The sequence below is a fragment of the Lethenteron reissneri genome, chromosome 20 (assembly GCF_015708825.2).
Source record: "Lethenteron reissneri isolate LAM-NWPU_2019-01 chromosome 20, ASM1570882v1, whole genome shotgun sequence".
Lineage (NCBI taxonomy): Eukaryota > Metazoa > Chordata > Hyperoartia > Petromyzontiformes > Petromyzontidae > Lethenteron > Lethenteron reissneri.
In genome coordinates this window covers 6050938-6064120 of record NC_083798.1, presented here as the reverse complement: position 1 = coordinate 6064120, position 13183 = coordinate 6050938, and the positions used below count along the sequence as shown (strand labels likewise).

General features: G+C 52.0%; 1 protein-coding gene across 4 annotated transcripts in view; it reads left to right on the top strand.

Annotated features, from left to right (window-relative positions):
- LOC133344640 (xin actin-binding repeat-containing protein 2-like) overlaps positions 1 to 13183 on the top strand; it is a 49571-nt gene that overhangs the window by 17683 nt on the left and 18705 nt on the right. For 3 of the 4 annotated variants that reach the window (XM_061554666.1, XM_061554665.1, XM_061554663.1), the window contains exons 1-2: positions 2465 to 2900; positions 11046 to 11235. In XM_061554666.1, the coding sequence (XP_061410650.1) occupies positions 11128 to 11235 (108 nt within the window). In that variant the 5' untranslated portion in view covers positions 2465 to 2900; positions 11046 to 11127. Of the gene's footprint in view, positions 1 to 2464; positions 2901 to 11045; positions 11236 to 13183 lie in introns of those variants that run through there. The other variant, XM_061554664.1, reaches the window with a different exon arrangement.

Here is a 13183-nt window from a genome sequence, read left to right as displayed (position 1 = left end):
GGCTTGTGTTCGTTTCAACGTACGTGTGTGGTGTGTGACCTCAGGTGTGTGACCTCAGGTGTGTGTGTGCATGTGCACGCAGGAACAAAAGATCAACATTCCTAGCTGCAAGCTTAGCTTTTCATTCCCTCGTGTGAACATAACACCTCTCCCCTCTAAGCCGCATAATGTGCACGGCAGCAATTTTCATGCGTTTTATTCTTGCGATATATATATTTTTTTTACACCAAGTATTTTTCGACTGTCCCATCATCATTGTGGCGCCAGATGGAACGGTGCAGTGAGCAGTGCACCACGCCGTGTCGGAGAATGTCCCCCCCCGGCTCATTCCCGGCGAAGGCCACGTCACACAGCCGCTTGTGCAGTGTGCACAGTCGGAAGGAATGTTTGTGAACTTCTTTCGCACCGTACGTAGCCGACCCTGCTAATCGGAGTTGCGCGGGGGGGTGGGGGCACAACGAACTAAACAAAGAGCAGTTCTAAACGTCCGGATGGCTTTCCCATGCCCCTTGCGAAGAGTTTTCGTCGAATGGCAATTGAACCGAAACCGTTGGCCTCAGAGCTGCGATGAGCCGATTTTTTTTTAAGTGACGATCTAAATTTAACACAAGGGAATTTTGTTTTTATGTATTCACGTTGTCACCGGTTGACTGTGGTGTTGCGAGGCCTCGCTCGCCACGCCGGAGAATTTGGTTGAGTCACGGACAGCGGAAACCCCCAGGGGTGTGGCATGTCGCTCGGTTCCCTGACCCTCCCGAGGTCACGAGGTCACCTCGCGTGGACTCGCGGCACACGACCCCCGGTAGTCTGCGTGCGATTGGCCGAGTGTATTTTGAATGTGTTTTGTTAACTGTAAAGTCCTTCTCTTCTGTTTGTCAAACCTCTCAATCGCTTGTATTTTCCCACACCTTGCCAAAGTACGTTGGGATTTTTTTAGTCGATCTGTAAAAAGTTGGGAAATCGGGAATGTGGGGAATTCCTATTCGCTTGCCTCAATTAAATAACGTAAATACAAGGATAGTTTACTGCACGTGAAAACCTTTGTTTCTTATTCAGTGTTGTTGATTTTCCACCCCACCTGTGCAATCGTAATGGTTAATGAATTAGGCTTGCAGTTCTGCACCTTCAGAAGAATGCGGTATTATTATAATCCAGCAGCTTTGGTTCATATGAGAACTCTCCTTGAGGGCCTGTGTCAACGGCAGAAAAAAATATTGTTAAAACAAATGCCGTTGCCAAAAGCTTGCTTATTTACAACACGGCACCATGGTTGAGAATATTCAAAAATGTGTAACACAACGAATGTGTTGTGGAATATCATCACTAATGACATGGACACATTTATGTTCTATATTTCCACGTAAAAAATAAAATGTGTGTTCGTGCAGCTTATTGGACATTTAGACCACTTTATTCATGCAGTGACCACCTCTGAAAGTATAAACATTTTGTTGAAACAAACAGACTCCTGAATCAGTTGTAACATTTAGTCTCGTCAGCAAGTAGAATTGCTCGAAAATGCCGCTGCTTTGCCAGATGTATTGGCATCAGCGCTGATAACGTGACAATCTGATCGGGGTAATGAACAACTTCCTCTCCGGAGAGAGCATGGCGCATGGGAGGCAGCGCAGTGTTCTGCGAGCGCAGTTGGAGGAAGTTGGATGACTGGCGCTGACTGGCGGTGACTGGCGCTGACCAGCGGTGACTGGTGGTGACTAGCAATGACTAGCGGTGACTAGCACTGACCAGCACTGACCAGCACTGACCAGCGCTGACTCGTGTTGCCCAACGGTGACTAGCGGTGACGAGCGCCACCAAAGTGGCTCGGCAGCGAGGTGTGGGGGGTCCATTCCTAACGGATTAACCGGCGGGCCGGATTAAGCCGAGATTGCCGGCACACGCACATCGGACGGTGAGTAATTCTGGTCATTTGAAGGCCACCCAGTGCACCCCGGTAAATGCGGGTTGTTGAGTCGTAACGTCCCCGTCGCTCGGGATAGCGGCTCACCAGGCTATATTTGAGCACTGCCTGTGTCGAATGTTTACTCCCCGGCGACGTTTGGCCCGAGCCCAAGGTGCTTGCCCAACGACTTGTTCTCTTCTTCGAGACCAAACAAATCCGGTGCCCGTTCGGCGGCACTTTTCGATACAATGCTCGCGCACGCTTGACCGACCGTTAATATTTAAAGGCCGTGCGGTAATGCGACGCTCACTTAGGAGGACCGTCGTGAAATATTAAAATAGAGCGGCTTTTGTCTCATTTGGCTGCGGCAACGCGCGAGCGGATTGGCCGGAGTGGCCGACGGGAGCTGGCGGTCGGGCTGCCATCGCCAGCCGGGATTGGCGGTTTGGGCAGATGGAGGTATTTTGGAAAGGTCCAGGGGCCTCGTGGCTCCGCCTATGGTTGGGGAGGGGGGGGGCATGAGGGGGGGTCGCGGGGGTGGGGGGGGGGTCTTCTAGAAATGGCGTTGGTGTTGGATGAGTGCCGGGTGACAGCATCCTAATTCGTGCCGACCGAAATAACCGAGCAGGCTAATCGTCTTAACTTAGACACGGACGCACTCGTTGCTGCTGCTGGCGGGCTCGCGCCTACGCGCGGCGTGACTCATCCCAGAAGGATAAAACCGGCTGCCGCTCAGACGCTCGCCATCATTTCGTCTGCAAGTTGCTTGTGTGTGCGAGTCCGGAGCCTCAAGCCACTCAGGAATTGGCCTCCCTGTCTTCTTGAACGTCGCGGCATTGAAACGAGAGAAGGAAGTTGAGGCTCCTACAGCTCCTGCTGCTGCTGCTGCTGATTACGACCGTGATCGCTCGAAGACACTGAGAGCCGAAGGGCGATCGGGGAAAAAAGCCTTGAGGTTCAGCGACCGATCGAGGAGAGAGGGCTTCAGACTTTACTGGTAAGAGCTTGAGTGCATGCGTTGAAGTCTGGAGCCGATGTTTTAACTGGGAGTTTTGAGTTTTAAGTTTCAATCTTGTTTCTCTGTGCAATGAGAAGAGAAAATTGGCAAGAGACGGCACGTGTGCGTATGGTTAAGTGCTCGACTAGCAATTGGATTTGTTTTTATTCATTGACCTGGCTTGCCAAATGTACGGGTGGAATTCATGGATTAGGTTTTCTCATTTTCATTTTTCTACTGCATTATCCAAGATTATATGTTGCAGCTTTTAGAAACTTTATATAGAGCGATCTATTATTGCCGAAAAGGGTAAAGCCAATTCTTTTTTCATTAGAGACTTTATTAATTAAAAAACCTGACTATATTGCTGATATAAACTGTGACGCAGATAATCTTTCACACACAGACACACAGGCCCGCAGGTGCTATGCTTGTCCACATAAATACATACACACACCGCAGCAAAAGAACCATTTACAGCCTTTTGTTAATCCACTGCTGGACGAAGGCCTCTTCCCTGCTGTATCAGTCAAGTCATGAAGGGGTTGCTTGACCATACTTCACCGCACCGGGGGGGTAGGACCGGTCCACTCGCTCTGTGACCACGAGGAGCACCCCCTCTCCGACGTTCTCTCTCTCTCTCTGTCCGCCGCGTATCGCGTTTCCGCGGGCGAGTATTTTTGGAGGCTGTTCGCTTGCGGGACGGCGCATGTCGGGACTGCACCCACGGCGGGTTGGGATCGAGGCCGTGTGGCTGAGAGGGCTCCGAGCCTGATTTATGTGGCGGCCCGGCGGTGGAGGGTAGTGGCTGGGGAGGGAGTGGGGGGGGGCTCGCGGAGGCGCGGAAGAGAAGGCCTTGTTTGTGGGCCCCATCGGCAGCCTGTAAATAGACGATGGTCGGCCGGTTAACGAGTGGCCCCGGGGCAAGACTTACATGGCGACACCTCCTTCGTGAAGACGAGAATAGACCGCCTTTATGGGGCAGTCGTGCCCCGGTGCCGAGGCAAATCTCGTGGTGGCGTCGCTGGTAAAATGTGTTAACCCATTCGTTGAGTCGTTCGTTCTTCTGTTGTTCAACTTTCTTCACCGGGTGAAGGGAGCCGTCGAGATCGTAGTTGTATTTTTTTCCAAGGGAGACCTCGGGGTGAGCGATCAACGTCGGGTGAAGGCGCCTTCCGTGCGTTCGCGACTGGCTTTTTGTTATCTACAGCTGCTGGAGGGGTGGGGAGGAGTCCCTTGTGAATTCAATGAAGGCTCGAAGCCAACAACGGGAAACAACGTATGTGTACCTGACTTCCCCTGCTCAATGACGCGAATTACGTATCGATTCGGGGATCAATTTGCCGTGCTGATTTGCGAAGGGGTGTTTTGGTTGGGTGGGGGATCAAATCGTTCAGAGCGCGTCAAGTAACGAACAACAAGTTGATTTGTACAGCCACGCGTAGCGAAGTAACAACAGGTTAATTCAATCTTGACTTAAAGCTTTCGTGACTGCAGGAATTAATATTAATAAGTCTCGTAGATAGGTTCAAAGAAACTAACACAAATAACAAAACCGACGACGTTTCGATCACAACACAAGCGGTCGTCATAAGGAAAAGAGGGGGTGGGGGGGGGTGACGACCGCTTGTGTTGCGATCGAAACGTCGTCGGTTTTTGTTATTTTCTTTGAACCTATCTGCGTGACTTTACCGAAAGACCCAAAGAACAAGTTGATTGTACGTCTGTCTACGAGTAGCGGCCGACGAGCGTTCAAACGTGCGACACTCAATGCCGACCATCCAGCCAGGAAAGGCCTTCGCTCACTCGTAGGACACCGTTCGCAGGAGCGTGTTGCATGGGGATGGTTTGGCCGCTTCCGTTAACGAGCGTTCGATGTAGGAGGAAATCTGAGGAGCTGGCGGTGGCGAACCCGCCACGCGTCTGAGGGGGCGGCGAGCTTGGGGGGGGGGGGGGGGTTGCTGCCGCTCGGCACTGCCACCTCCTGTCAACTCTCAGCGCCATCCATGCCTCTGCACCACGCGGAAGTCCCAGTGGTGGCCAAACCAAAAGCGAAGCATCGAGGATAGTTTGAAAATGGGCGCAGGTGTTACCGTGGCGTCGGTGGCGGGTGGTGGTGGTGGTGCCCAGGTGAAAAAGGACGTTGCAAGCAACTCATGGAGAGGAATGTGCTCCTTTTTTAAAACCACCACGTCCGTCGTGATCATCGTCATCTCCAACGCCGTGTTGCCTTCAGAAAAAGTTGGCTTCAGCTCAATTCCCTAAAAAAATTATCCTATAATAATACACAACCCTTTGTCAATCCACTACTGGTTGGCTGATGGATGAAGGCCTTCCGGCACCACGTTGATCGTCAGGGGTTGTTGACCCTACTTGACCTCCGCTGGTCCATGCGCTTTTGCGAGGGTGGACACCGGTGACCGGTTCCGGTATCGCTCGCTGACGTGGAGGGTATCCGGGAATTGCACGCGGATGATCCGGGTCCGATGACGGTGCAGCATGCGCACGACTGCACCACCATCGCCGCTCCATCGCTGCACGTGGACGCGTTTAGAGATACGTATTTAAAATGTAACTTTGCCATTTGCCTTTCAATAGCGGTAAGGCATTTCACTTGGCCCACATTTTTGACTACCCATTTCATTATGAACGTATCAACCGATTCGCTTAAACTTTAACGGAAGTTTAAAGCGCGGCTGAACGGCGTCACCTGGATTTGCGGTGTTCACGAGGCCGTTGTGGTAATAATCACCTATTTTATAAAGCGCCTTTCATATTGAAATGTCCCAAAGCGCTGTGCGTAAAAAAATAAACTACACTCGCAAGTATCAAATACAATCTAAGCGACGTAGTAAGCTGATAATAACGATGTCATTGACCCGTGCCCACGTGGGTTTAGTTTCCCCGCCTTGCAAAGACTCGGCACACGAGGAGCCCGCCTCCCAATGGTTAATCCTCCCCGCTGCTGTAAACATTCTCCGCTTTGCATGAAACTGTTCCTGTTTGCCATCCTCCAGACAACTAGCATATGTGCATTGTGCACGCGATAGGGGGCCTTTCGTCAATCCACTGCCGGGTGAACGCATTGCCATGCCTTGTTGGTCGTGGGTGTAGTTTGACCCTACTTCCTCACCACCCTGGCTGGTGCAGTAGTTTGTGAAGGTGGGGGAGGGAGGGTGGCGTTCCCCGATACGTTTTGGATAGATATCGCTGACCATCACTGATGCCAGCCACGCCCGGGAATCGACCTCGAAGCCGGCAGCGACGCGGCTGGGCCGGTGCGCGAACGGCCGCGTCGCCTCTGCCGCCAGTGAAGGTCTGTCGAGCGTAAAGGTGACCTCGTTGAGGACGCGCGATGAATTTCTCAAGGGGGAGCGTCTTCTCCCGTCCGGTTCAGCGGTGAAGCCGCCCCGCGGCGCAGGTGACGACTTCTCGCGCGCGACTCCAACGCACGTGCGCTTCGTGGGCTTCGCGCGACTGCGATTCCTGAGAACCCTGAGAATAGTCTGGACTCGTTGCCCTGTGACCCCCCCCCCTTCCCTACACCCCCCCATCCCAACCCCCGTATACTGACGGATTCCAATGGGGTGACAGATTCATCGTCGCTGGCCGGAGCTGTGACATCTGTGTCGTCAGTCGCTCCAACGAGAGCGCCGCGACTCTTCATCGCGGCGCTGACGAGTGTCGTGACATCGATGGGGGGGGGTGATGAAGTGGGGGGAGATGCATATTTTACAGCTAGAGTTCGGAGAAGAGCCCAAAGGAACAAGCAGTCGTCATTCTTATTACAATGCTCTCATACTCCGTGGCAACAAGCGCTTTGGCTGGGGCACGTGTTTAAACACGTTTTAAACGATTAAAACGGTTGATGTTTTGTTCAAGGACTTTTTAATGAATTCACTAGTTCAGAATCGGTATCTTTTAAACTGGAGGAATCCGATGAGCTGTGAACCCCTTTTTTCACAGATGTCCAGTAGGGTGGCCGGTCAGCAAGTTACATTTCAGTTATCCAATCGTGTCCTGCATTAACCCAAGCAATATTTGCCGAGTCTCAAGGCACCCTTTTTGCGGGGGTCCTGCCGCACGGAGACATTCGGTCCAAATTCCGTGGCGGTTAACGAGCGTTGGGCGTTTTTTTTTCTTCCACGAGCCTTACTCCTGCACTCCAACCACTCCTCGCTTCGGCCGGGCAGCATCTACTCGTGAAGTTTTTTGTTTAATGACGCGATCTCGCTCTGATCACTGGAGCGTGTTCACTTGGCGAGGGACGGTAGAAGCGGTGCGGGTTGGACAGCAGTGGGGGGCGGGGGGGGAGCAGCGTAACCCGAGACCCCGAGGGCCTCGCCTGGCACGGCATCTCCTTGCCCCGGGGCTTATTTTTGGGCGCAGCCCGAACGCGCGAGGCGTGGATTTCTGCCCTCCGGGTGGCAGCGGAGGGGAAGCTGAGGGCCATGATGAATGAGTGGGGGGGTGGGGGGTAATGTGAGGGAGAGAGGTGGGGGGGTCTCTCCCGCTTTTGTGTGGCCGTTGGACCCGTGGCACGGCCGTCAGCGCGGCGCTGGGCTGCTGCGTCGGTGACGCAAGCGAGAGAGTAAAAGTGTTCCCCTGCCGCGGCGAGAGAGAGGTGCCAGCGATGAAGTCATAACGCGCAATCATAATGCCTGCGTGCGTGTGGAACGGCAGCACGATCTTGAGCTCTCGCTACGAACTCGGCGATCCGAGTTTGGTTCCCGGCCACGGCCGGCATCGGTGGCGAATCTCTGAACCCGTCCTGGGGGTGGGGGTGTCTGTAAACATAGTGACCGGGCCGGTGATAGTCGCATCTCCCCCCCGTGTGTGTTCCATGCCGGCGTTACTAGGTGCTCGTAAACAGCAAGCGTCTGTAAAACGCGATGTGCGTGGCTAAGGCCCCGCTTCTTGTAAAAAAATAATAATTTTTAACAATGTCCACAGCGGTAACTTTGTTTATTTTGCTAAATGTGTTTATTGGCAGTCGAATTCGCAGTTGGCGCGAGTTGCGCGTTCTTGTGAATGCTATATCAGCATTGTCCACAATCGCTACAGAGCTGCACACATGCGAAACTAATTAGATGACGTGGGCGCACTTGCAAATCTCGTGATGGTTGGGTCATTCTTTATATATATATATAAAAAAAATATCAAATGATTAGTTTTGGATAGCATCGTTTCAATGCAAGTTGCGTCTCGCAACCGCTGATGAACCACGGACGAGCTGGACGGCTGCCATGCTGCGAGCTGGCGCCAACAATTCGCTCTGCGGTTCTCTATATATTAAGATGTTTTCGGAAAATTAGTGAGTGTTTTATACATGTGGAAGAAAACCGGAGCACCCGGACAAAACCAAACACGTGTATGGGAGGGGGGACAACTCTCCATCCCATAGACCAGGGACAGATTGATATCAGTCCACGCTTTGCTGTTACTGCATTCTGCTGGGTGGACCAATGCGGTGGGATTGTGGGATTTTAAAAACTTGCACCGTTGTCTCAATTGCCGCAGCCGGCAGATGGAATTGAACCGGCGGCCTGTGGATTGCAAACCGAGTGAGCTAACCATTCCACCAGAACAGCTAATGTGTGAACGTGTACGATGTGGTACGCTGCTGCTATGTAAACGTAAATCATGCTTTCATAAAAGGTCTATTAATGCATGCACACGTCATGCTTAGCATTGCGTAGCTTGCAAGCTTGGGTATTTCACATGCACTCAATATCACGTGCTCTGTTAACAGATACGCGTGCGTTCATAACTAATTGAAATACTTGGGTTTTCAGCGAGAGAAAGAAAACACAGTTCGCAACGAAAACTAAATCAATCGCGACGTCAACCTCGAACTGCCGGCTGCTTACGTGTTGCAGAATTCAAATGTTCAGCTGTCGGTTATTAAAGAACTTATTAATTTTTACTTATTATTTTCAGTAGGCAAATCTAAACCACACGCAGATATTTAATTCGTGGCGACATTAACGGCTGCGTTTATAATACCGAAAATAAGACGCGTGACATCTAAAAGTGACGGCCATAAAACTGCCAGAAAATTCCACGTGATCGTAATGAGGGCGGACGGGCGGGCGAGGGTCTTTATATCCGCTCTGTAAGGGGACACGGTCCGGCAGTGTCGTGCGGCGTGGGTTATTTACGAGGTGTCGCGCTGGAATAACTTCGTGGCAGAGGCGAAACGGCGGCGCGCGACCGTGGGGGCCCTCGGCCGAAAAATCACCGATCCCGCCACCGCCCCCGCCACCGTAGCCTCCCGCATGCCGGCTACGTGACGGGCAACCGTTATTTCGGGGTGCAATGCAACCTGCCTTATTTTTGGATGTTTTTTTATATTTAAAAGTAAAGCAGTAAAAACCCTAAGAAAAAAACAACTCGTGACAAAGTACGTTCTCGAAAATTGGCGCGGCAACCACAAAGGTCGAGCGCGTTGGAGAGAGAGAGAAATGGAAATAGCGCTCTTGCCCAAATGGGTCCCCGTTCAATTAGTTTTTCGCTATTCTAAATCTGCGCTACCGGGCGGCCAGCAGCACGCGTGTTCGGCGATCAAGTTGTTCGTGGGTGAAACGCATTTTTGATCGCAGCAACATTGCCGTGCTCGTGACCCGACGTGTTCGGGCTTCGAGGTCGAAGTTCGGCTAACGTCTGTGGATACTTTGCGTATACGGGAATTTTATCCATCTTCTTTGCGCGTGCATTCTCAACAATTGACGAAATGCCAGTCGTGCCCAACTAAACATTTTGACTGTGGCTATTTTTTTTTCGATAAGGCCTTTTTATTTTTTGTTATCACTTGTGGTAAAGACCGCTGGTGGTGGTGTTCGAGATTACCACATGTTTTCCGACACGACAAATTATTTTTAAAACATCAAGAGGTCATCCGTGTTAAGTTTGTAACTAGCTCGTTTCTCGGTGTCAAAAGACTATCGGCAACCTTTAAGTGTTTGTGCGATGGTACAATAACAACAACGCCCACCGCATTCTCGGTTGTGAATGAAGATCGCACAAACGCTTTCCGAACGCTCAAAGTTCCGCGCGTGGCTATCGAGTCGAGTGGGCTCTGGTTTCTCTGGTGGCGTCAACTATGGTGGCGACAGACATTCTAATTTGAAGTTAAAGCCATACTAGCTTTGACTTCAAATTTCTATTTTACCAGGTAAGTATATAGTTATGCACCTCTTTTTCAGAAGCGATCTGGCCGAAAATGATAGCTCAACGAAGCGGCTTATCATCGCTTGGAAATTTATAGCAGCCAAATACTCAAAATGCATGTGGATTTTACATGTGGCGGAACAATCCAGCAGGACCCAGAGGGGGGAAAAAAATATCCACGCGACCACAGGGAGAGACGCAAACTCCAAATATCCAGCAGGTGTTGGGGGTCGGGATTGAACCCACGACCTCCTGTAATGCCAGGCGAGGTAGTTAACATCTCCTAGCCACCGTGGAAGTGTCGCACCGTGACGAAAGCAAACAAAGCATCGGGATTTTCTTCCCCCACTCTTTTGTGGTCTTGTTATCAGTCTTGTTCCAATTTGTTACGAACAGCATCGTGTCAGCGGGATGACACCGTTCGTTCGCAAAGCGTCTCGCAGCGATTTGCGGGGGCGGAACGTGGCGAACGCGACCAATCCCCGCCCCGGGCGCTTCTGCAGATCAGTGCGACCTTGCCGTCGAACACTCCGGAATCGTCCGAATCGGCAGTCGTTTACCCTTTACAGTCGTGTGTGTGTGTGTTCGTTTCGCACCGTACGTAGCAAGCCAACCGTGCTAATCGGAGGTGCGGTACAAATCGGAGGTGCGCTTTGTTAACAGGATAAGTCGATAGTTTGAAATGTTTCTGTGTAATGAATGCCTCATCGCCCCAGCCCTGCTTGGATAATCTACAAAGTAGAATTCCACTGCCCGACTACGAAGCATTACCCACGATTAACCCACGTCTTTCGAGAGGCGTGAAGTGTACGGCCGACCTGGTGTGCGCGGCGGCTCTTGCTCGCCCCTCCGCCCCCCCCCCCCCCGGAAGTTGAACGGCGCACTCCGTTCTGCCCCCCGCGGTCGCTCCACCCCCACGTCGCTCACTCCTACCGCTCCGTTGTCTCCCCCCGCCCTCACGCGTGTGCCCAACAGACTGCCGGGATTTTTGGAGAGCGACCGGTGCGCCCGCTATCGGCAGAGTCCCGCCACGTGCACCGCACGCCCCGCACGCGCCATGGAGGAGGAGCTGGAGGGCGTCTCGCTCAAGGAGCGCATCGCAGCCTATCAAGCGGCACTGGCCGACGGCACCGCCACCGCCCGCACCGACACCGCCGGCGGCACGGTGAGGCCTCGACCGTATTTGAGAGTAGCCCTCTCTTACCGTTGTCTCGACTGACATTGTTAGAGTTTTCCAGGTGGGTCGAGGGTCATAAACTATGAAGCTGGCACTGCTTAATAGTTGATCGATTTAACCCACCTATTCCAAGTGGTAGTGTGGTGATGGTCTCAGCCCGGTCACCAATTTGGCTCAACTCAAATTGTGAAAATTCTAAAATATCGGTTTGACTGTCATTTGGTCACGTGGGAGAAGACGTCACTTAATGGGAAGTAGCTTCGTGATGCCACCTCCTCTGGGCCATTCTCTCGCGGATGCATCGTTCGGCAACATTTCCCAATCGATCATCCTTCTCGCGATTTGATAACGATCGCAAAATCACGATGACGTCGAGGTGGGGGGGTGAAAACTAAATCCCAACGACAAGGATAAAGACGGGTTAAGCCGATTTTAAGAACTTTTTGTGGAGCCGTATCTGCATTGCCCCCTTCTGAGGGCTGTTTTCCTTTCCCAAAATGAAACCGGCCGGCACCGATGCGTGGGCCGATTTAAACAATCGTGATTTTTTTTTTTTTATTATCGGTGGGAAATTCCTTCGCGCGTTCATTCTGCGTGCCGGCCTGTTTTAGTCTGCGTCGGGGGCGAGTTATATCTGTCGGCCGAGGGGTAACTGGCGGGATTTTTTTTAGGCACTGGCCGACGTGGGTGTTCACAAGGGAACGGCCTCCCGTTTGAATGTTGCCACAGCTGCTGTCGATTTGAAAGACTTCAAAAATACATTGCGAGTTGTCCGAGGCCGTGTTTAGCGCCGGTCTCTGTGCGCTGCGGCGATTTTTGCAACAACAGTTTAATCTATTTGCTGTGTGTGAACGGCATCGTTTCTTACGCGTCACTCAGACTTTCTCTCTGCATTGGCGGAGGACCGTTGCCCAAAATGTTGCCAGATTTTTATTTAAAAATATATTGGTAATAATTATTAGCCGGTTTTGGCCAATTCTGACATTGGGTACGGTATTTTAAGTCTGTGTATTTATACGTGCACCTGTTGTTGATGATGGCGATGAAGAATCAGCTATGAATATTCATGTGTTTTTTCGTCTGAGACGAAGAGTATAAGAGAGCATGCGTGCGCGCGCGTGCGTCATTCGTGAGGACGGGACCACAAAGAAGTTGAGAGGGTGTCTAGGTGGACACGGGTCATTGATCATTAGTGAAGCGGAGTTTAAAGCCATGGAGTCTTTATTTTTTTTCTTTTCATGGCCCTTTCAAAGTGAGGTGGGGGGGCGGAGGGGGGTGGGGGGGGGGCGGTGACCTCTCACTCGCTCGCTCGCATTCTCTCCCGCCCTGCTCGTGCGCACGTCCGCTCTGACCCGGGATGGAATTAACCGCAGCTCATCGCTTCTTTCCCGCTGCTTTTCCCCTCGTTTGTCCAGTGACGTTTTAACGTACAGGTGTCGACGGCTTTGCGTGCTCGCTGCGCGTGGGCCGGCGGTCGGCACGATTCGTCTTGCGCATTAAGCTACGAAAAGTCGGCGACCTTCCCTTGTTCCATTCCAATGCCGTGTGGCTAACATTGATGGAGAGCGACATCTGAACCGAGTCCACCGACACCTCTCCTCGGTTGGCTCGAACTTAAACGAGTACCTGGTGCGATGTGTTAATCGTCAGCGCTGGCGAGACAAAGATGGGCGGGGAGGTGGTGGGTGGGCATTCCACAAATCAATTTAACGGGATGGCCTTAATAGATGCCCGTTAACAGAACTTGCCCTTTTGATCTGCGGGGGGTAACGGGGCATCTTTGTTTTGTCTATTCTTTGCTTTGCGGTGGTAACCCATGCTAGGTCTATCGTATTACAGCGGCGCATGTGGGCTTTCACCCTGCCACGTGGTGGTGGGGTGTGTGTGTGCGTGTGTACGCGTCTGCGTGCTTGGGGAGCGCCTCGTGCCACAGTTA